Raw genomic sequence first — 23,936 nt, 5'->3', positions numbered from 1 at the left:
GTCACAGAGGAATAGGCTATATCAGGCTTGGATACACAGACAATAATTGTTAGCAGGATCAATTAATTGATAGTTTTGGTCTTTTGATGGAATTTGTTGACACTAACAAAAATATAGAATACCAGCCTCATCCTTAAACTTAGAGAAGAAAAAATAAGTGCAGAAAAGAATGCTCTGATACATTCACAGGTGTGTTAAGGTGAGGCATGTAGGCAATATATAATACACATTTGTCATATTTTACTGTCTTGCTTTGGCCTAGGCAATAGAGGTTTTTTATACTTTTCCATCTGAAGCACAGCACCTTGACACTTCTTTTACACAGTACCTCATATTCATTTCTTTTTGACATTATACTTTTTTTGTTTTTTGTTTTTTTTTGCTTCTATGGATTTATGAATCATTTGACACAACACAGCCTTTAGGTAATACAGGTCTGATTGCATGCTGTTCAAAGGCTACGTGACATTTAACAACATCTTGATTGTTAAACAAAAACCCTGCCTTGTGCTGGAGTTTTATTTTCATCGGCATTCTGTGTTGTTAAGGTCTTTCATTTGAACATAATTTATCTATATGACCCCAACTCAAATATATGATGTTGCAGTGTAATTTAAGACATGCTGAATGGAAAAGCAACTAAGAATCATGAGAGGCACTCTAATATATACTGTTATCTGTTTCAGTGCCAAAATCTCATTGATATCTTTGACTGTGCCATGATCAGTCCTGCAGGTTTAGGAAAGTGGTATTTGACACACAACACGTTAGTAAGAGGTATTAATGGACTGTCTTGTGAGTTCTTAGCACGTGGCAGTATCCATCACTGCATGGCTATTTGGCTCTCTTAATGTCTAATGCTGCTTCCTTCCTGCTTGTGTTAGCTATCATTACACAGGAGGGGGCTGGGGTGGATGGAGAGATGGTCTCCGGTTTCAGCTCCAATTGAAATCTCTGAATGAGGTGCATCAGACTACGTAGCCCCACTGTTGTTTAGCTCAATAGCCCCTCATTATTTCCGTTCTAAAAATGGTTAGCTAATATGAAACCAGTGCTCGTTCACTCAGTCTATAACAGCAGAAATAGTGTCTGGAAATTACACACATGGGCACATCATGGTGTGTGTTTTTGGTGGAGGGAGGCAAGGAGAAGTGTGTGATTAAGACATCTGTTGGGCGTGATCTCAATGATGAGACATAAATACTGCACAGACACATGTTCACGGTGCTGGGAGACGCACACACAAGACCACTGCACATATAAACCCCAATATAGTCTGAGTTAACTGTGCTGAGTGCTCAGTCATCTAACAGACAATCCTTGTGTTCAATCTATATAGGTGTTCCACAGATTTATTATTGCCTTGGAATCTGAACGTGCCTATACTGTAGTATTCTGTGTAAGTTTTGAGCACGCAGAGAGACAGAAGGGCTCAGAGAGGTGCAATCTCACATCTCTGCCGATCTGTTACTAGCTGGAAAAATGGAAGTGGTGTAGAGATTTATTTGCATCGTTGCCACTCAGATATTCTTGTGTTGAGGGTGTTAACCATGATCTTTTTGTCTTTGTAGGCTGCTTCCACAGACTGTCGGCTTGCTCTACGTCGGCAGCTATGACAGGCCCTTTGCAAAGATGAAGGTGAGAAAATAAATGTGTTGCTTTGTTGAATTCAACCTTGTGCCAACAAGCCAAAGCCCCCTGGGCTTTTCCTGCTTACCTTTTAAAATGTTAGTTTTGTTGGAAGTACGTAGCTGCCAAGAATAAAAGAAATGCATTCGTTTTTTTTCTTCATCTGTTACTGTGTGACGTGAAGAAGTTATATTGCTGTTCTTTTATTAAAGATTTGTCCTGTTTTATACATGTATTTTATCAGATTTTAGTAAACAGTTTTCCTGTTTTCTGATCCACCCGTTTTAATTTGATGTTAATGCAAACGTAACACATTCTCTATAGTTTCCTGTTGTCTTGATACTATACATTCAGGATCATATACAAGTGCACACTGCACTGCACAAGTTTCATCTGTACAACATACTTATCAGGCTGTTTCTCTGAGTTTATCTTTTTAACAGAAATACTTTTACCATTCACTAATTCATCATGTGGTCCGATTTTGCTGGGTTTTATTTTGTAATATGTTAAGCCGCTGTCAGTGACACACAACACTTCATGCACAGATGTTTCACGCTGGTGGATTGGTATGTGCTTCTGAAATGATGCAACGCTGGCTACTGTATACCTTTTGCTGAACATGTATAGATACAACAGTACCTACATATCTGTTAACTAATTGTTAAAACTAGATGACAGTTTAAACAATCGAGTAATGAAAAGAGGGTTTCTGTAATATATTTTCATAACTCAAATGAACTAATCACTCATTATAATCTATAAATAAATATGAAGTTATTCTTATCATACTTTTAACTAGCACTAAACAGTTAATTGATTACTCAACTAGACAATCGACAGAAAAGTAATCTGCAACTATTTTGATAATTTATTAATTGTTAATTAATTTGTTCCAGCTTTTTGATTGTGAGGATTTGCTTTGTCTGATGTGATAGAATTTGTTTGTTTTTAGACTTTTAGTCAGACAAAACAAGCTATTGCAATCAACATAATGGGCCCTATCTTACACCCAGCGCAATTGACTTTGTACACTGACGCATGTATCATTCCTATTTTACACCCGACACACAGCGGACTTTTCCCTCCACAGACTCACGTCGGTAAATTAGGGAATGAACTTGCGCTCCCGGGGGCGGTTTAGCCAAAAGAGGAGGTGTGTTCCGGCACAAACGTTCCCTAGTGCTATTTTGCAGTTTCAGAAAACAGTTCCGTCACAGACCAGGAAAAACCTGGTTTAAAATCAGTGGCGCATTATTCAGATGCTATTTTAAGGGCGCATGCTTGGCCGTAATGTAGAGTGTGCACACTACACATACACTTTGTTTCTCTCATCTCACGGACCCAGCAGTTCCCATTTTTGCAAACCATACATAAATACAAGGAAAAATATGACCTTGTTTTACACAACATTTCCATGAATCATGGCTGTGTTGATGACATAAATGAGGGAATATTAGAGGACTTAAGGAGATGTGATGTTGAACTGCATGTGCCGATGCCACTTAACCCAAATGCCCCAGCAGCAGCACGGGAGAGGAGAGACAGAAGAGCTCCATCATCTATAGTGAGGTAATCTCGGTCTAATGTTAGGACTACATTGCAAAAATATCACCATGCATTCATAACCTCGTGATTCAGTGAGAGTGAGCCCAAAACATCGGAAAGTATGTTTTTGTGACATTTCTTTATTTACATTTTGTCAAAAAGAAAAATCAATAGCAAACATCGGTCTCCTCAGCTCTTGGCATGCGCCCATGGATGTATTAAGAGCGTGCGCCTAGCAAATCCGCCATTATAATAGCAATCCGCCATGGAACAAGCGCGCCTGCTTTTAAAGGGAATGTGAGATAACGCTCTGATTGGTTTATTGCATGTTACGCCCAAACCACACCTATGAGTAATGTAGCTACTTCAGACCAACCCATTTTAGATTTGCGTCGGGTGCAAGAGTAATTTATCCCACCGGTATAATAGCAACAGCGCCCGAGATCCGCCCACATAGCTACTTGCGTTTGGCGTTTGATACTTGCATTTCAGATCGTTAAAATAGGGCCCAATGTGTTGATGTGATGGCTTCAGGGCTATGCTCTGTGATATGCTCTACTGCAGAGAGGCATTTGTCAGCTGCACTTAACACGGTGAGACTGCTTTCAATGATTTCCCTGTTAGACGTCATTGGTACACGACGTGCGTGCATTGTATTATATGGATTCACACATAATCAGACCTTTGACCTGCAGTAACACAGACTCAAGTCAAGTGCACTCCATTAGGCTCTAATGGGAATTCACTAATCTGGGGTGGAGAACAGCTTGAGGAGCAACATGATAGAATTATTACATTTTGTTCTATAATTTCTATTTTTATGTAAATGTCTATAAAGCTATTATACTATATGGAAATGTGCCACTTTGACTAAATTACTCTTATGTAAATGTGTAGGCCTTCCAATAGTCACAGTCATGCTTTAGAAACACAGTAAATTAGTGTTTCCTTTCCCTCTGGCGCTGTCACTGGTATTGCCAGATTCCCATGTATCAGTCCTTGGCTCTGTATCAGCCCTGGGGTCATCTTCTGTCAGCTTTCATGTTGCTATTTTTGTGGTGAAATGTGTTTTACAGTCAGTCCAAGTGTGAATAAGCTTGAAAGTTGTAATTACATGCAAGAACAGGACCCATGACTTGTGGTGTGTTTGTTTGAAGAAGGCTGTGCACCACCACAAAGTAGTTTTGATATTCATTGCCTTGCCCATGGGCATGTTAGTACAGTAATGTTGATGTGTCAATTAGATGTAATTTGTGCCACATCCAGGCTCATTTGAAAGCATCGGGCTGCTGGAAAAAAAGAAACCAACTTTTTCTGTAATTAGAGAGATGTCCTAATCTTCATGAAAACCTGTTTTATTGGTTCGATTCTTCCAATTTAGTTGCTGTTGGCACCTACAGGGAATCTCTGAAATTAATTTTGGAAGGGAGTTTTCATGATGACTCATCAGGTCAGCCTTTCGAAAAGAGCAAATATTGTAAAAGAGCAGCAATCTGAAAACATTTTGTGTAACCACTATAGGTTGAGGAGTGTTTATTACGAAGAGCTATTTATGAATTAATGTATGTTGAAGATACAGTTGTAAACGTGTAGATGCAAGCTTTACGGATTACATTTTCATTGTATCTCCTCAGATCCAATGATGTAATCACAGAAATTCAGCCTTCTTATTTATATAATTATATTGCAACTGAAGTTCTTTTTATAGATGAGTAAATCAGGTGTAGTCCTTCAGCATAACTTCGGTTTTATTTTTGTTGCTCCTTCTGTTGGTTCAATCAGCTATGATCAACCTATTTGACCTACTATACTTGCCCTAGTCTTAAACTAATAGTTCCGCATTTTCGGAAATTAGCTTATTCGCTTTCTTGCCGCGAGTGTCTATACATTAGATATGAAGCCACAGATAGCAGCAGGTTAGCTTTAGCACAAAGACTTGAAACAGGGAAACGGCTATTCTGGCTTTGTTACCTTTGGACAGAGCCAGGCTAGATGTCTCCTGCTGTTTCCAGTCTTTGTGCTAAGCTTGTTGCCTCATTGGACCTGTTATAAGCCATGTCCCCTTTCGAGATCTCAACGACTACTTTGAGTACAATGTTATCAAACCAATAGAACCGTTGTGATGAACTAGTTTCTACTCTTCAATCATTCTGAGTATCATTATTCCAGTTCTGACTTCTTGAAAAGGTAGAATTTGCTAAAGCCTGGTAGAAGTAATGGCTATTGATTCCATATTTAGGTTTACTCTTACCGCTTCATGGAGTCGGCTCCCTGTGAAGATCTATATGTGGCCTTTTGAGTACATCTCATTAATCCTAAATAATTTGAATGGTGCCTGGCAGATTTAGTCAGCAGAGACTGAGATAAGAGCAGCTCTCTGTCACAGACCAGCTGCTTTGATGAACCTGTGAGCATTTAGCAGTGTGCACTTCACCTGAGAACAAGTATTTTTCTGTTAAATCAACAGTAACACTTTTTGATTTAACTGCAATTAAAGTATTTGAATAGCTTTTCATTTTCTGATAATTTTTCAAGGTATGTTTGCCCATAGCTTTTTGTAAATTACTTGAAATGTGGGATTAAGAAAAATGAATACTGTCAGACTAATTGAACATGTTTTCCACGAAAACAGTCAATCGTGCTGCACAACAGAACAAACTAATCATTTAGAAGTTTGGGAGGTAAAAACACAATTATATGGCTAGTTAATTTCTTTTTTTAACTGTCAAACCTGACAATGTACACCCTCATTTGCCTCAGTTACACATTATTTGCTTTTTCTCCTCGGAAATCTCCTCTGGTCTACTTTGACAGTCAATCTGAACACTGACATCATGAGTCCTTGCTGCCATATGCTCTCTGACCCAGCAATTTAGGGCCACATATGGCTATAATTGAACCTAATAATTACGTTGTAGCTAATGGAACATGTGAGGTGAATATTTTAGCTTTACAATTCAAACAGTTTGCTGAGTCACTCAGTTGAGTTGTGTATATTTTAGCAGGAGCTGCTTTAATGTACAGAAGACATCTAATGTATTCTGTTTGAAAGCATATTAAAGATTGAACATTTGTTTCATTACCGTCCATCACCTATGAGGGAGTTTGCTCATGTTCCTACTTTTGCATGTTATATCCATTCCCTACTTATATATTCTTTCATCCAACGTTATTAAAATGGACCTGAGTTCTGCCCAACACAGAGCCGCAGGCCGGTTCTGATTAAGTCTCGAAATAAAACAAAAGCGGGGTCAGTTGAAAAGCAATGTAGGGGAAAACAAAGCAGCTTTGCAAGAAAATCCCAAACTTTGAGTCTTTGCTCATCCATGTCGCTATCTCTAGAAAACTCCTGTAATAAACTATAGCACAATGTACCAGTACAGCTGTCCCCACAGATCCCAGTATTTGATAAAGAAGCAGGTTGACTGTTGTGTTGTGCACAGACTAATAAAAGGTCATATACTTCCAGTAGTTGTTTGCTTTCGTCCCAGTTTCTGCTTTGCTGCATGATTCAGAATAGCCGTATTTGTTTAGTGTCAGGGATGAAAACTCTGTGCTGTTGTCCCTGACTTTGGGTGAGATTATCAGGGGACACAGTGGCTTGTACTGTTAATTAACTCGGTGTAACTGCATTTATAATTAATATGTTTAATCCAGGAAGTGACTTAATCATTTTAAGGACGTGAGCCTGTGCTTAAAGGAAATAACTTGGCATTTTGGGATCTACACTTAATTGTTTTCGTACTGCGACTGAGATGAGAAGATCAATAACTCGTTCATATCTGTATGCTAACTATGGAGCTAAAGACCCAGGAGCTTAGCTTAGCATACGAACTGCAAGCAGGAGGAAATGGGTATTATGGCACTCTCCCAAGTTAAAAATAAAAAGTATATATTACAAATAATCAATCAGACTTAGAGAGATTTGGAGGTGAGTAAACTTTCTAAGGGTATAACAGTCATAATGCGTGTTCCGCCTGAAGAACACGAATTGTGTTTATACATTTCTGTTTTTGTATGAATTAAACAAAGGAGTCGCATCATGTTAACTACACTAGAAGGGCGCTCTGAGAATGCAGACCTCCGCCAAGGTATGTCCTTTCTCACAATGTTTATGTAGTGTGAATTGTACTGCGTAGCTGCCTGGATCCTTCTCTGTACTAAAGTGGTATGAGTATCATTTAACTCAGAAAAAAAGTGAATATGTGTATACTAATCTTTCAAAGTGATTGCACCCGAGATTATTTTCTATATTTCAAGTATTGGCACTAAAAATGAAATAACTAATTGAAGACTGCAGCTTTTTGTATTTCTTATGTCTATATATAATCATCCAAACCAGCTAATGTTACAAGTGAAGGACACACATTGTTCCCATAAAAGTAGCTAGCATGAAACTCACATCTCTTAAAAGGATGTAAATGATAAAAAAATATTCACACAACAAAAAAAGATGACTGGCAGCACTGTCTTTCCCTCTTGTTGGTGTTTGTAGTTTGTAAATCAGATTAAATATTGGAACAGAAAGGCAGAAAGACGGATCTCTTCTGCTCTGCAGTAGTGCAACACTGGCTGCTAAGGAGTTCTACTGCCAAAGTCCCTGATAACTGGTGGCACACGTGTGCTGCCATAATGAGGCGGATTTGGACGGATTAAGCACCAAGTGGTGATGGAAAATGGCAGCCAACATGTCACCCTTCACCAGCAGGAAGAGATCCCAGTCTGTAGCAGAGCGTCCTGCCCGCCTGTACTGCCCTTCACAGTTCTCTGGCAGCTTGTTGTGTCGAGCTTTAGGAAAGCTTTGTTAGTCTGTCTCTCCTTCAGTCCGTCTGTTCTTCTCCAAATACAGAGATCTTTGATTTACAGTTAGTCTTATTATTGTATTGTTTGTCTTTCAACTGAGATCAAAGAAAAATGTTGTGGAGAAAAATCAGTTTTGAAATGATGACAATGACTAATTAGGCATTCCCCTGAGTTATATTTCAAGATCGTAATCTGAAATCCAAAAACTACCATCTCTCTCTGTCTTGCTTCCTCTCACACTTTCTTTGCGTCCTGTGTGATTTCGACCCCCCACTGTGAGCCCAGCTGCCCCGCACTCCAGGATCACACAAGCTCCTACTTTGTATTTTATCGTTTGCCAAACACCACTGTTTTCCTGGCAATGATGGTCAGCGTCTGACAGTGAGGGTCACACTAAACCCTGGAGGTCAGCCTCTTTGTCTCTTCAGTCTCCTTCTAGATTAGTTGTTTGATCTAGAAAATGTCAGAAAATGGTGGAAAATGACAATCAGTGCTTTCCAAAGCCCAAGATGACGTCCTCAAATGTCTTGTTTTGTCCACAACTCAAATATATTCAGTTAACTGTCATAGAGAAGTGAATTCTTTGCAGCTAGTCTTCACACAACATTTCAGCCCAATAAATATCTGCGAGGTGAAGGTGAAAGGAGCACTTCAAAATGACTCATGTCACCATATTGTTTTCTCTCAAAGCCAACTTGTTACATTTAATTATTTCAGCTGCACTTTTTCGGATTTTGCATTTTCCATGTTTTATAAAATCCTCTCAGTGAGACTCAGTCCCTCGACAAATAACCAACTGATGCTCAAATGTTTTCTTTGACTCATGCTTGATCAGTATCGTGTGCCATTTTCATATCCTTCAACTATGTTACAGTGTGCTCAGTGCTTATAGTTGATTTTGTTTTCAAAGCAGAATATGATGTAATAAGTCAGTGATCCTGTGTAGCTCAGTAAGATGAACAGGAACTGTTGCACTGCTTTGTTGAGGGCTGTATCATAGCGATACAGACACACTCAGTATATATCTGTATTTATGTAGAATCACACCAGTTTGGGCTCTGGCTGAGTAATTTAGGTTATTTAATATAAAACATCCATTAAATTCTATCAAGAATAGGAATAGGAATATTGAAATCTTCTCACACTTTAACAGCAGTGAGCACTCCAATTAAAAGAACTATTCTCATTTGTATGATTTGGTTTACGTGGAGCATCTTGGCCTACACACACTAAACAGGAATATTCTTCTTTTTTTCACATTACAGTGACTTAAATGTTCTCGTCAGAAACAGAGCATGAAAGTTCATTCTTCATTATTCCATTGTTTATTTAGGTAAAATGTGTATTAAGCTCTTTTACAGCAATGCCCTGAGTTCACTTCCAGGAAGGATATACAAAACAACAACAGCAATACAAACAATAAAATATAGAAAAACTGCTGCTAAAAGTATTCAATGGTAAGTAGTAATTGCAAAAGTGAAGATAATAACTTGCGGCATATTGATGTCATGTTTGAAACAGCTGCAGTTACTTGTGCAAATCATTGTGAGCTGTTGTCATTCATCAATGCAGCAGCATGTCTCTCAAAATAAATTAGAGGGTTTATAATTTTCTCGAGTAATGGTGACCGCAAGAAGAAAATAAAATTCACTGTGTTGTAAAAGTAAAAACCATGCGTGTCCTTTCGTCTTTGTCTTCACAGGCCACTAAAGAGCTAAAACAGTACGACAACAAGATCATCGAGTGCACCTTCGCCAATAACACATGGGTGTTCATGAGGCAGCGGGTGGACAAGAGCTTCCCCAACTCCTACGATACAGCGATGGGTGAGACTTTGTCCTTCTCTGTCCGACAGTTATTTATATTTAATATCTCACTGTCTCCTCCATCTGAGGGAATAACAACCAGTCAGCGTGCATGCGTGTGTGGAGGGGCAGATGTTTTACTGTGTACTCTGCATTTGCAGACAGTCTAGCCATGTATTTAGTGCCCACAATGCTCTTTTCAGTGATTTGGGACACACTGTTTTGTTTCTCTTTACTTTGAATAGAGAAAAGCAACATTTGCTGCAAAATCAAGAATTGCAACACAATTTTATATGAGATGCCTAACTGTTGTATTTTAAAGCTGCACTCATCAGTATTTTTTGGGCAAAATAACGCGTTAATTTCGATTAATTAATCTGGGAAAAAATAACGCGTTAAAAAAAATAACGCAGATTAATCCATTCCATATTGAGCTTTGACCCAGAGCCGTTCTAGCCACCACTGGACTGTAAAATGAAGGAGGGAGATGAGAATGTGCTGCAACATTTACTTATAAAAATCTTCTTCCTGAATAGGGTTGGGTACCGAAATCCGGTGCTAATACGGCACAGGTGCCTTCACGACCTGTATCTACCAGACCGAATAGCAACGCGGATTTCGGCGCCTCATTTTGGTGCCATTGATATGTCTGTGCTTCTCTCTGATGCTCTGAAACAGACTTTACAGGCAACAGAAACATCGCTGCACGTGACTCTAGTTAACACTATACTCAACAGCAGCTAACGTTAGCCTACCGCTAGCTAGTAGCTGGATTAAACACAGTTACATTGCTGACAGCTAACGCTAAACGGTGTAAAGTGTGACTGTATTTTACTGTAGAGGATTCAACACCGGGATGTAACAGTCTGCAGCTGCCGTTGTCGGAAAAACACAGACGGTGCGTTCAATGAAACTGGTAACCTACAGTCTCGTGGTGCATTCAAAGTTGTTGTTAAATGCCCTTTTCCTATCTGGTGGTTGTTTTTCTCATTCACCAGCAATTTACTAGTGAAATAAGTTATTGTTATAGTTATTACATTATTATTAAATCATTTAATTTTGACCATATGGCCTAGCAATAAACAAGCTGTTCTTTAATGTTGCCGTTTTTTTTCTTTTTTTTTTACATTCTTAAAAAGTATCGGTTAAGGCACCGGGCAAAAATTATGTATGCGATTAATTTAGATTAATTAATCACAGAGTATGTAATTAATTAGATAATTCTTTTTAATCGATTGACAGCCCTATTATTTTTATATCAACTGGTATGTGAGGGGTCACTTGCAGTAACAAATCCACAAAGAATTATCACCTGACTCTGCAGTTCCCCTCAGCTCTACGGAGCATCTTGCAGCTCATCGTTTAAGTTTTACGGCCCACACCTTTACTGTTTTGGTTCACTCTCAATGTTCTCATGACCTGTTTTTTTTAAAAAAGCTCTGACAACGTTGGCGACTAGCTGGTAAATATAGTGGAGCATTTAGCAGCTTAGGAGCCAGACATTTCCCTCAAGAGTTGGTGGAGACCAAAACAGAGCTAAAACGAGAGTGAATATCAAACTTGCATTTGTCGGGTGGCTCGAAACACAACTTCAAATGAATGCTGTCTGCTGGGCGTGTAAGCAACAGTTTACTAACCTGTTCACCATGTGTAGAAAAGGCCTCAAAGTTATGTTAGTGTTGCTGTTATTTAGTACAGCTGACCATATGGTGTTTCTATTTTTCACGTTTACTCCCGTTTATTTAGTGCTTGTAACAGGGTAGCCAAAGCGCGTGCTGGTTTGTATATTATAGCTGACGTCACACAGTTTAATAAGCTGTATGATAGTTAGTCGGTCAGTTGGATTGTGGTTTTGAGCAGCACCTTTCTTCAGAGTGTGCGTAAATGAGAAGAAAACCACACTCTCACACACACACACACACACACACACACACACACACACACCAGCTCCCTTCCACACACCCACACACAAGACAGACGAAGAAATAAACAGAATAAGAACCATCTTTCAGCTCTTCATTTCATACTAATATGGAATATTTGGCCATGGTGTTCTGGCTGACACACCTGAGTGAACCTGGTGATAAACCCAAAACTAGCACCTAGACTGAGCGTCTACCCATTATCTTCACTACACCATGACAAATGTTTGGCAAAAAAAAAATGCTTTAAAGTTATCATTATAAAAAGGCTATTGAAGCCAATGGGGAACTTAAAGCAGATATAAATAGTTTTTAGATCCAGCTTGTCATTATTCTGCTAGATTTTTTCAGCGTTTTGATAAAACCTTTAGATTTTTTTTAGAAGTTGTATAATGTTAATATACTGATAACAGTTTTTAATCTTTTAAAGATAATGGTCTTCAGCTTGTGTAGTAGCAGAGCTGTACTTCATCACAAAACGTAAAAACTCATTTTAGTTTCACTGTTCAATAAAAGAAAAACAGCGATCAACTCGGATTTGAACAAACCTTTTTTTCTCAAATGGTCCAACATATGTAAATTACACAGCTTCTTGAAAAAACAAATAGAGGAAAACAAAGAGAGAGCAAGACTGATAACGAATACAAACATAATGGTTTACCACAGTAATAAACCTTATTTGTGTGTAGCACTTATCTAAATGCTGACTTTCCAGTGATGGACATGGTGGCACATAAAAGGACAAATTCAAGCAATAAAAACGAGAAGCACAAGCGAGAGAAAACACATTTAAAGAATGAATTGATAGAAGAATATAGAAAAGATTGTCCTGAATTATTGAGCTTTAGAATCTCAGGCAGGCTGGAATGGTCATGAATGTTGATATGTTACCATAGGATGTTACCATAGTTGCTATGCCTGTCAAGCTTTGCATTCTAGAATGTCACAAATGGTGTTTCCAGTGAATATGGCGTCAGATCTATCAATCAACATTAGTAGTACGTTTTGATTCGAACAATCGGTCCTTTATTTCAGACTTTTAGCTTGCGGCCATTGTTTTTGCCCGGCAGAAATGATGAATGTTGCAGATTTTAGCAGCTGTAGCTAGCTAGCTAATTTCACCAACTTTCTGAGTTGAAGAATATTTCAGTCCTGAACGGGCCTTTTTCTAACACCAGCTGTAAAAAAATAAACACAACATATTAAAGTTAGCTAATGATATGCTAACTTTTGTCCTTTGAAGTGGTTACTTCTGTAGGTAGTATACTAGCTAGCTGGGCATGCTAACATTTGCAGCTTACATTAGAACAAAAACAACACACTGTTACCATTGTGTTTTTTGTTTTTAAAAGACAAAAAAAAGACGCCACCTTTCAAACTCATTGAATGTCAAGAATGTCTTATTTATTTGTAAAATTTATTTTTTTGCCTGTTCTAAAATAAATAAAATATAAGTTGACTGTGTTCCAGGATGCTGCAGAAGCCTGTCCCCACAGCGGTAGTAACTTCCTTACTTTGTTTGTTGTTTCTCTCCCCAGCTGTGTGTAAAAGCATCCAGGAGCCCGTCACGAAGGAAATCCTCTTGGAGTACGTGGACCGCTGTGCTCAAGGAGTCCAAGCCCAGAACCGGAAACACCCACCAGACCCAGACTCTGAGCTCATGCCCCCTCCTCCTCCAAAGAGACCCAACCGGGCCATCCCATAGCCCACAGCTGGGCTCTCCGGACTGCTCTACAGTCACAGTGTACATCTACATCACCAGCCACATCAACCCCCCTACAGAAAACAACAGCTTTATCAGCCTGTACATGTAAAGACTCCAGAAACCTTTGATTGACTGCCTCAACAGCATAAATTTACCTTGTAGACTTATTTGTAGCTTTAATTGCTGGTGTTCTTATTAAAATGAAAAACATGATGCTTAGTTTTTTTTCCTATTTATCTTTTTTAAACTCTGAGCTATTTATCAACAGGGACATTGTTATGGCTACAAAATAACACCAGACAATGCAGACCTTGTTTATGTTTTGTCAAGTAGTTCCTTATTTGTATTGAAAGAGGAGTAAACATCATCAACACTCAGTATGCTGTCTGAATGCATTTAAAAATGTAGGAAACAACACTTCAAAAAATAGTTTGCAGCATCAAAGATCTCATTTAGATTAACACAAAGGGGCAGGTGTTTTGGGTTCAATTAACAGAATAATGTTCCTTCTAACTCATAATGCTAAAGCGTGATTTATGCTTCTGCGTTTAATTTATGCCGTGGCTACGTACGTAGGTACGTGGAGACAGGGACCCCACGCCAGATGCTACGCCATAGCCTGACGTGCACCTCTCGGAAAATGTAACTACATGTCGCCGCGACGCGCGTCGCATTTCCTGGTTCTCGAGAGAGGGTTAACTTTTCCTGCTACAGATTTCCCACTGTGGTCAGAAAGCACAGGGGAGACACTTTGTTTCTCTCACTATGACTCCAGAGTCGGTACTCGCTCCGAAGCTAATCGGCGTCACTCTCTCACTCGCTCTACCACACACTCCCTGCGCGCACACACATGCCGGCCCTGCAAGAGATCGGCGCACACACCAACGCACAAGTATAAATTTCAGGCCACTTATGTAAGCTATGGCGAAAGCTTTGCGTGGAGCCTCCGCACAACCATAAATCAAGCTTAAGTTAGGAGTTGCCAAATATATATCTAAACTGATAAGATCTCAGCTCTGTTTCATAAGATTATGTCCAAAGGAAGCCCATCTGTGTGGACTTTTTGTTTTAAAGGCCACATGGGTGGGCGGGAGATGACAACATGATTATGAAGCCTCAACAAACTAACTACAAATGAATAGAAACAGTGAAATCAAGCTACAGATGGGCGTCAAATCAGCATCAACCAACATAAACTTTCTTAGTAAGGTGAATAGTTTTAGTGTTCTTTGAGTTTCTGAACTCTACTGGAGGGATGAACACCATTCTATCAGAAGATGTTCACTCAAGTGGTGTTTTGGTGATGGAGAGGGCTATCTATCAAGGCTGACAAAAAGGTGTTACATCGGGTTGAGATCTGGTGGTGAAGGCCATATAAGCATGACAGACTGATTGAACCATTCAGTGCCCCTCAAAAAAAGTTTCATCATAGGATAAAGTTGCTCACATCTTTTCCCCTCTTGCTATTTTGATGTTTCTCAGCATTCGGATGATTCAGATGTTCATTGTGTTCAAAAATCCAGATTTTAGAGTTGTTATTGCAGTTTGTGGAATTGAAAACAACTTGTGCAGCTGCGTCCATTATATCCATATTGGCTGCCATTTCTTTTGATGCTATTTACATGGATATGGCTGTGTTAATCCCACCTACAAAGCTCTGATTGGTTGACTTTTTAACCAACAATGGAAAACTGCAAATTCCCACCAGCTGCATTAACTTGCTCCTCAGATTATCCCATTTCCAGAGTTGGGAAGTCGTTCATCCGACTTCGGTGTGTTCATGTGCTTTACGTCGTAAAAAAGAAGAGAATTTAAACATGTTGAAAGCTGTTTCTGCATGAAAACGAAAAGCAAAGGAAACTGTGAGCCACGACTTGTTGCTGCACCAGTACATTCCCTAAAACCACAAAAATATTGCTTGTTATCAGGCTTAATGCAAATAAATACCTTTTCTAACTAATCTAGGTCACTCTACGTAGACAGCTACTAACGGTTAACATTACAACCTAATACCATATTACAAATTACATGTGAGCAAAACCTTGATATGCAATACGTGAATTAATAAAACGCTTTTTACCATTAACCCAACATTTACTTTCGTCCGCCATGTTACTGTGTAATATGACGTCAACTCTTGTTGTTCCGACTTAAGTGTTCACATACATTTTCCCAGTCTGGAACTAATTATTCTGACACTACATGAACGCAGCATTAAACACGCCGTAGTTGATCCCTGACCTCCCAGTGGAGGGCAGGTGAATGAAGATGATTTCCCATCGGATTTCAAACATGCTCATAATCACTACTTTATTTTAAACCCATTGGAAAACCTTGTTGCCAGGGAACATTTGATTTTTTTTCTTTCTTACCCTGTTGCCCACGTTGTTGCCTGTTGCTAGGAGTGTCGCCCATCTGCACTGTTTATCACCCACTGTAGTGTTTGTAGAAATGATTTACTCGGCAGCTCTCACATGCCGACTAGTGCATTGACATTCTTTTGTTTGGTTTAGACTGTGTAATCGGAGTGAAATAACGTCTCCATCAGTTTTATTTATTATTTATGTTATTGTTTTTTTATGAGGGACAATCTCTCTTCTTAACCAAGAGTGGATGATGCTAAAGAAATGATTTACCGTTGAGGAAATATTTCTATTTCTGTCTGACTAAAAAAAGTGTGCATTTCAGAAACAATTGTGTTGTGGAAGTTTGTTTGAAATATGATTTTCTGCGCTCCCATGCAGTGAAATGGCTTATTTTTAGGCCAGAGCGACAAGCATCAGAATTTATGCCTTTTTCAAGATGAGCGTGACGGCAGTGGTTAGTCATGCAGCGTGGAGAATTTAGATCAGAAGTTAAGGAATAAATGTAAGTCAGTGGAGTATAACTCACAAGGGTGTAACAAATCAAATCCTGCGTGTGTGTGTTTTGAGTTCCTGTCTGCTGGTGCCTGAGGCGACTGTTCTCCTTATAGCAGATATGGATGAGCTTTACTCCCAGGCCTCTCTTCCCCTCTGGCTGCACATGAAAGCTTGCTGATTCTCATCAAAGCCTCTCTCACCTTTTTGTCATGCGGTTGCTGCCGCTGAGACATCGCCACTCATGTAGCAGGTGCAGACACATTTATACCAGTTTTTCTCTTCTTAAATTCCATTCACTTAAATTCATCATCCATCCTCTCAAACCGAGCTACTACTGAAGCTACCTTATCTAATATAACCTGTTTTATTCCAAACCCCTTTCCGCAAAATGGTCGCCTCTTTGCGGGGGTATCTGCGTCTGTCTCCTTGTGAAAACCTATGGGGAAAACAATGCCGGGGTGGAAGCTTGACAAAATGCACACAAACACGTCAAAAGGCAGATCCAGGAACATAATTAAATATGTTTTCACTGGGTGTCATCAAGTGCAGGAAGCCCCTAAGGGGACCGACTGTATGGGTCTGGGAATGTAAACACTCTTTGCATGAGCACAGGTGGTGCAGCAAAGATTATGAGGCTCATTCATTTTTGGCTCAGGTGCTTAGAGGCTGTAAGCTCCACGGCGATATTAAATCAGCACAGACGACTTGCAGGCCATTATCCCAATATCATCTGCATTTTGAATAATGTGTTTATCTGGCCCTTACTGTCTCACATGCAATTGAAGCTGCAAAGCTTTCTGTGGAGCTCAAACCAGTGTCACCTACTGAAATTGTACTTTTTTACACTTTCCCTTTTTATTTTCATCTTCAAAATAATGCAGAAAGTCCAATACATATTCATGACACAATAATAATCTAAAAGTTAAGACCCATTTCTCAATCTTCTTTCACATATGTGACTTAAAATCCCTCTTATCTTGTATGATATAAATGTATGATTTCTGTAATTATTCATTTCAAGTCAATTCAATTTGAATTTCTAGTTTTTATTTCCAGACCACCAACATGAGTTTCTCTGACTTAAATTCTCATCAAATAAAGAAACATATTGAGCTGAGATATTAGCAGACTTCCCAGCATGCATTGTTTGAGACCCTTTGTGATGACAATTAAGGACAGTATCCGCATCCGCCCCGACCCCTTAATCTTAAAATGTAACAAGTTATTAAGAACAGCCTTACCTGTTGTCATACTTGCATATTTTACATGTATTGAACTTCTTATCTCAAGTTTAGTGAACTTAACTCAGTTGGTTTTACGTTTTAAAAACTTATGAGAATGAGACGACTTTAAACTTCCTCCCAGTTTATCTTGGCTTGCACATCATCTTGTCACAATTCTAACATTTTATCTATTTTAATTTTTAATTTAATTTGTGAGTTGATCATTTTTCCATATATATTAAATAAATGGATGGAGTGCGTCCCTCTAAATTCAAGATTGTGTAAATAGCTCCAAACGTAGACATATCCAACAATTAAATGTGTTTTAGTCCATATTTTAACAAAAAGGGAGTTATTCATTTTTCATTAACTGCCCCAACATATGTCAAATTATATGATCTATCTATTATATATTTATGTCTATTCAGTTTCATAAGTTTCTGCAGAGGTTAAATAAGCTAACTGCTCACTGCACTGATCTCAGAATTGTGAATAATCTGATTGATTTTTTACAACAAGCTTTGCTTTTGATAATGAAGTCAGACAGCTCTGACCTGATTACCCCGCTGAAATTAGAAATTTAATTGCATACATTTTTCAGCTGCTGGAGTCGGGGAGGCATGGCGCCACAAATCTACTCTCGCAGATTCTCTTCATAAGCTCTTCTGAGGCGTGATGCCATGGTGCAACAAATGACTCCTATTTCGAGGGGAATATAGCGATGAAGCTGCAGCGCTCGTCCTCCATCTCAATCAGTAGCAGCAATCAGGAGGTGGTTGTTTGTGCCATTCTGCTGGCATCATTTGTAACCGGAGCACATCGAGGCTGCCATCGTCATGTTAATGTCTGATCTCTCTGCTCAAATACAGTTTAAATGAACATGACGCGAAGGTGAGCTTGAGGCGGACAGAAACTGCAGTTGTGGCTGCTGTTGAATTTTTGAAGACTCCTCAAGCCACTGAAATAACTTTAAAGTCTCCGTAAAATGTGGCTGGGTTGGGTCAGTGGGTAGAGCAGGCGCACATATACTGAGAGGTTTATGCCTCGACACAGAGGTCCAGGGTTTGAATCTGACCTGTGATGATTTCCTGCATGTCTTCCCCCTTTCTCACCTAACTGTCCTATCAAATTAAAGGTGGAAAAGCCCAAAAAAAAGTAAATGACAGTTCGAGTATCTTTAGCACTAATGTGGCATTTTTCTGAGTTAAGCGAAATATGTGGGCAGGGTATAGTTATAGAACATAACAACAACAATCAATCCTTCAGATTTAATTCAATCACTCAAAAGTGGGTGAAAGTGCAATATAAAGTCTTTGCCAACTGAAATGCAATCACGCCTCACAAGTAGCTAATGGTCAAATCTGTATCCGTAATAATTAATTTCACAATTATAATTTTATGGGTAGAGTCCATGATCAGTCATCAAAAGCAATGTAATGTTTTATAGAAACACCTACTGTTGCCCCAAATCATATTTGACTAGATACATTTATGTAAACACACCTGAGTTCAAGATGAGTCATCAAATGTTTAGCCTATTTGGCACATACTACAACAACAACAACAACAACAACAATTAGTAAAATACCAGAATCAGAACCAGATTATGCCTATTGGCTAGGTTTGCGTAGACAAACAAGGAATTTGACTCTGGTAATCTTATCAAATAATAAAATTAATAATTAATAAAATACAACAGCGGATCAGAACTTGGAAAAGGTTTCGTTTTTTATTTCACTGTTATTAAAGGAAAAAGGACAGTTTATTGCAGCTTGAGTTTTATTTTTATAGCTCTGGCCTTCACTTCTATCAGTTTTAATAACATTGAACTCGTCAAAGTAATGGCTGAGATCTGGGAACACGGCAATGTGGCTAAAAACAAGGTCCAACACACAAGTTTTGTTAGATGATCAGAGAGGTTGTAATCAAACCCAGAAGTTAGTCAAATTTATTTGGATAAGAAAATAGATGGCGAACGGTAAAATGATTACCCACACTGTGTGTTGTACAGTACACATCACTAATACAGACTGGTTCAACTTTTACCTTCTGTATCGTAGTTGTATGAACTCACTGTTTTCCTGTGCAATATGGGATTATTAGTAACATCATAACTTATTTTGGTTTTACCTTCAAATAAAGTTGTAGCTAGTGTGGCAAAACTGGCTTGTTTACCTGTATGGTTCTCTGACTGCCCGCGTTTGTTGTTTAGCGATGTCCTAGCATTACAAGATCTCCGGGAGTCCAATAGAACGGATGGTGGAAGCTATAAAAACAAAACCCAAATTTTAATTAAGCATAGTTTTCCTTTAATGCATTTTCAATATCGTTTGCTGTTGCACGTTGTGTTGAAATGCCTCCAACAAGCTTTGGCTAAGGTCAGAGTGGACCAGACTCTTCAGTAAAATGTTCGAGGACACGTTGTAGGCCTAATGATGAAAGGAACGATAAAATGCCTGGTTTAAAGCATCAACTTTCAATCTTTTAGGCCAAACTGCAGTCCCTCTTAAGGACTCCAAAGGATTTTGAAAATGTCAGTCACAAAACAAAAAGGAAATTACACCTACTGACTGAATGCGTCCCTCCACCTCGTGCTGACATTCTCACATGCACCAAAGTAAATGGAGGATAGAAAAAGCATGAATCATGAATGAGTTAATTTTTTCATTTTCTGGGTGTTTACTCCTCAGTAGCCAGCGGGGGGAAAAAAAATTATTGACTTTATACACACTTGGTGGAACTGCAGAAAACTTATTGGTGAAGTGATTTGATGTTGATTACACTATTGGTGTGCTGAAGGAGCTGCACGTGGATTACAGTCGCTGGAGACATTTTTCAAAAAAAGCAGGGGGAAATTCAATACAAAATGGCCTGACCCTTTCAGTGTAAATGTTGGCAATCGTTGTTACTTATTTTCCTGCCACCCTGCATCCAGTCACTGGGGCTTTAATAGAGCAGGCACAGAGTAAATTATGCAAACAGGGAAAAGTGGCAACTACCACCCTTCAAAACTTTGCTGATTTTACACCCCAAAGTCATTTTAGTAGACATGGGAAGTACTACCGCGCCTGTTGTAACAACATTTAAAACAGATGTCACAAACTGGAGGTGTAGATTTTGTCATTACAAAGACACAAGAAGCTGCATTGGTGCAGGAGTTTTACTTTGATAAAATATGATCCAGGAAGTCAGGTTTGAGTAACAGATTCTGCACAAAGTTGTTGATACTATGGGACAGGATTTTACAACTCTGGAGTATAACGTAGTTAAGTATAACAATCACAAGGTAAACTGTAGAAATATGGAATAATGATGGAATGTGCGATTTGACTTATTTCATCAGCCAAAATTCTTTGCCAGACATTGAAATGCTTTCCAAGAAAATTGAGCTATAGGTTCAACTTTTTGTTTTTAATGTTTGTGTTTGTTTGTTTGTTTGTTTGTCATATTCTCAGAGTATGGTCTCATTGAAATTAGTGTCGCTTTGCCAGACCTTCCTCCAGGAGGAGGGTCTGGATAGTCCCCACAGCATTCCGGGATAGGAAAAAAACGTGCTCTGGTTTATTGGCATTTCATTAAACCAATCACAATTGTATTGGGCGGCGCTAGGTGCCGCTGCAAAATAGCCTCTGGAAGGAACCTGTGTACTTCATCCACAGTGAATTATAAGTGAACTAAATATCTCAAGATATATCTCAGCCTCTGTAACATTTGTTTTTACATTTCATGAAAGTCCAGTATTGTACTCTTCATGTCATTTTTTTTCTAAAAAATTGCACACTGCACAGAGCATTACCTTTGTTCCAGGGACATGAGACTGATCAACCTCTGCTGTGGGAGTACTTAACAATAGCAAGTTGGAGATACTTTAGTGCATTAAGAGCATGCTCCATCACAAAAGCACCAACATTTTTTCCCAAAACAGCAGTCCTCGACTAACCTCACGCTCTTATATTTTCAATCTGTACGCAAGTTCAATAGTTCAAAGTGGAACACTGTTCTAATGAAAAATTCAGACCCCTACAGAGAACAGATCTGATTGGTGATGCTGCACTAGCTCTCCATTCATGATCAATAAATGGATCTGTTGCTCGTGGTAACTTATATGCCCTCCTGAGTGCTATGGTGACCTTGATGTTACTGACAAGAATGTTAATTGGGTTGGTGTTTGTTTCAGTTTGTTGTTGTTACTCATTTGTTTTTTCTTCTCTCTTTGCTCTTCTGTCTGACGAGGCTTCTTTCATTTCTTTCTCTAAATTGAGACTTTTGCTGCGTTGCTGTTTTATTGACGGTTTTGATAACGCAGGCAAGGTAAAGCCTTAAACTTAATTTGGTGTCTGAAACTTTAGCATATTTCATTCCAGATAAAACTTCTTTTGTAGTTTTTCATTTTTTTTAAAATAGCTCAGAGAAAAGAATATTCATACTTACTCAGAAAATCTTCATCTTTTTCCCCTGTTTAATGCTATTCTTCAGATCCTTATGACGGGAACTTTTTTAATCAACTTCAGACTGTCCTGCTGCATGAAATGGGAAATGACAAATAAAATACAAAAACATGACTGCAATGCAGCTGATTTGCTCTTCAAAGTTTAAAGCTGCTCTTGACAGGATTTTTCTTTTGCGTCCATCTTATCAGCATAACTCACAAAGTTCTGCTGCGACAGAAAAGATCAGCAGTTTTTTATTAACTAATTGAGATGGTGTTTGTTGCCCACAATCCTAAAAGTTACAGGGAGAAAATTCTCTCCACCCACAGAAAGTGAAACAATTAAACTTAAAATCTGCTAGTTGAACAGAATCAAAGAAGCGTTCTGCCCCGAGGTAGCTGGATGAAGCTGATCATGAGCATCTTTTGTCTCTAAAGCATCGGCAAACATTTGTGTCTGTAAATGTGTGCAATGGACTGGCAGCACTTTATGTCATTTCTAAGTAGTGAAATTCCTAAATTTCAATGTTGAACCCAGATACGATTATTCTCTGGACATCTGGATAATAATGTGTAGGGTCTGTTTCTTTATGTACAACAGAAATATATAATAGTTGATATTCACAGTAAAAGTAATTACTGACTACCAGAATCTCCCCTTGACTGGGTCTTGCAGATCTACAGATTATCATACTTAAAAGAGGTGGCGGAGTGGTTTGGAGACAAGTAAATTGGATTTGGTGGAAAGTCAGGAAGGAGGGGGCAGCTTTTGTCACAGCAAAAGTAATTTTTCATGTGGTAGCCTATAGCTGCAGGACTGTGTGCTACTGCAGCAGCAGCTGCTGCTGCTGCTGCTGTGTATGAAAATAATGGGAGAGGGAAAAATAACTCTTTGCTCACTGGGCACGTCCATATACTTTCCTTTTTCCTTGACAAACTTTCATTGTAAAAATGCTAGAAGGTATAGTCTCATCTTGCAACGCATCATTATGTTCGTGGAAACAGTGACAGTGAGGGGTGGGGAGGGTTGGTGTACGTCCAATGAGGAGCCATAAAGGAAATGGACTCGACAAAGGATCCTCGAACAAGACTGCAGTCTTAATTGACACAGGAGAAAATACTTTGTTGTCTTTGGCATTGATTGTCAAGTCATTCTGGACTGCAGTGACTCTCTTTGCCAATCTGAGACATTAAATATCTTTACATTATTATATATATTATTGATGTGTCTCCACTGCTCTCAACACTCATTTCACCGCTTCGATCTCTGTCTCTGAAGCTCCCTTTATGTTCCTTCTTATGAACAAAAAATGCTGAATACAGCCTCATTTAAAACCGCAGTCCACTCACCAACCAGCTGACGTAGATCAGTCTCAATCATTACACTGATGCACAATTAAAAAAAACAAAAAAAAAACGGAATGGAATCGCTGTAATAAATTGCATATTTGTCTAGCTCTGCATGACTAATTATCATATAAATGTATTCCTGCATGTTTCATTATCAGTGTTGCAGACACAATTTACCCGAGCCTTGTCACCAAATCACCAATAAATAGCCAATATTCCCATAAAACTGCCATTTGTGGTGAGATTGAATGGATTAATTATTCCATTTCAACGTGCAATGTGCAGACACAGAAATGAGTCCGTCACTGCTCATGATTATTCCATTTACTGTCATGCATAAGTTTATGTGAGATTTAAAAAATCATATGTATCTTCCATACCAAACTTACTTACGTATACCTACTTAAGTACTTGCACTAGAATGTCTCCATTACATAACATTAAAGGGGGAATCTGCACATTTTTTACATCTGTTATGAACGTTGTTCTTAGGGATACTTATAACAGTTCTAAAAGGGATTATTTCTTTGTTATTTAGTAAAACTGTTATCGTCACTTCCAAGTGCAAAGACTAAACATGAAAGATTAGCTTACCTATTATTGAATGAAAGCTATGAGCTATAGAGGGTGGGAAAACCTGACATTTGTTTATGTGAATGTT

The 23,936-nt window shown here is 38.7% G+C and overlaps 1 protein-coding gene and 1 long non-coding RNA gene across 2 annotated transcripts in view; both read left to right on the top strand.

Annotated features, from left to right (window-relative positions):
• rngtt (RNA guanylyltransferase and 5'-phosphatase) overlaps window positions 1–13,789 on the top strand; it is an 89,099-nt gene extending 75,310 nt beyond the window's left edge. The window contains exons 14-16 of the mRNA XM_031321998.2: window positions 1,572–1,638; window positions 9,683–9,806; window positions 13,246–13,789. Coding sequence (XP_031177858.1) covers window positions 1,572–1,638; window positions 9,683–9,806; window positions 13,246–13,412 — 358 coding nt within the window. The 3' untranslated portion in view covers window positions 13,413–13,789. The remainder of the gene's footprint in view (window positions 1–1,571; window positions 1,639–9,682; window positions 9,807–13,245) is intronic.
• A 579-nt stretch (window positions 13,790–14,368) lies between these two features.
• Window positions 14,369–16,303, top strand: LOC118493847. The gene is made up of 2 exons (XR_004895877.1): window positions 14,369–15,637; window positions 15,681–16,303. It is a non-coding gene; the product is annotated as an uncharacterized LOC118493847 (long non-coding RNA).
• Window positions 16,304–23,936: the final 7,633 nt, after the last annotated feature.

The sequence above is a fragment of the Sander lucioperca genome, chromosome 19 (genome assembly GCF_008315115.2).
Source record: "Sander lucioperca isolate FBNREF2018 chromosome 19, SLUC_FBN_1.2, whole genome shotgun sequence".
Taxonomy (NCBI): Eukaryota; Metazoa; Chordata; class Actinopteri; order Perciformes; family Percidae; genus Sander; species Sander lucioperca.
Note: the sequence above shows the minus strand (reverse complement) of the source record. Positions and strands in the feature narration are given on the sequence as shown.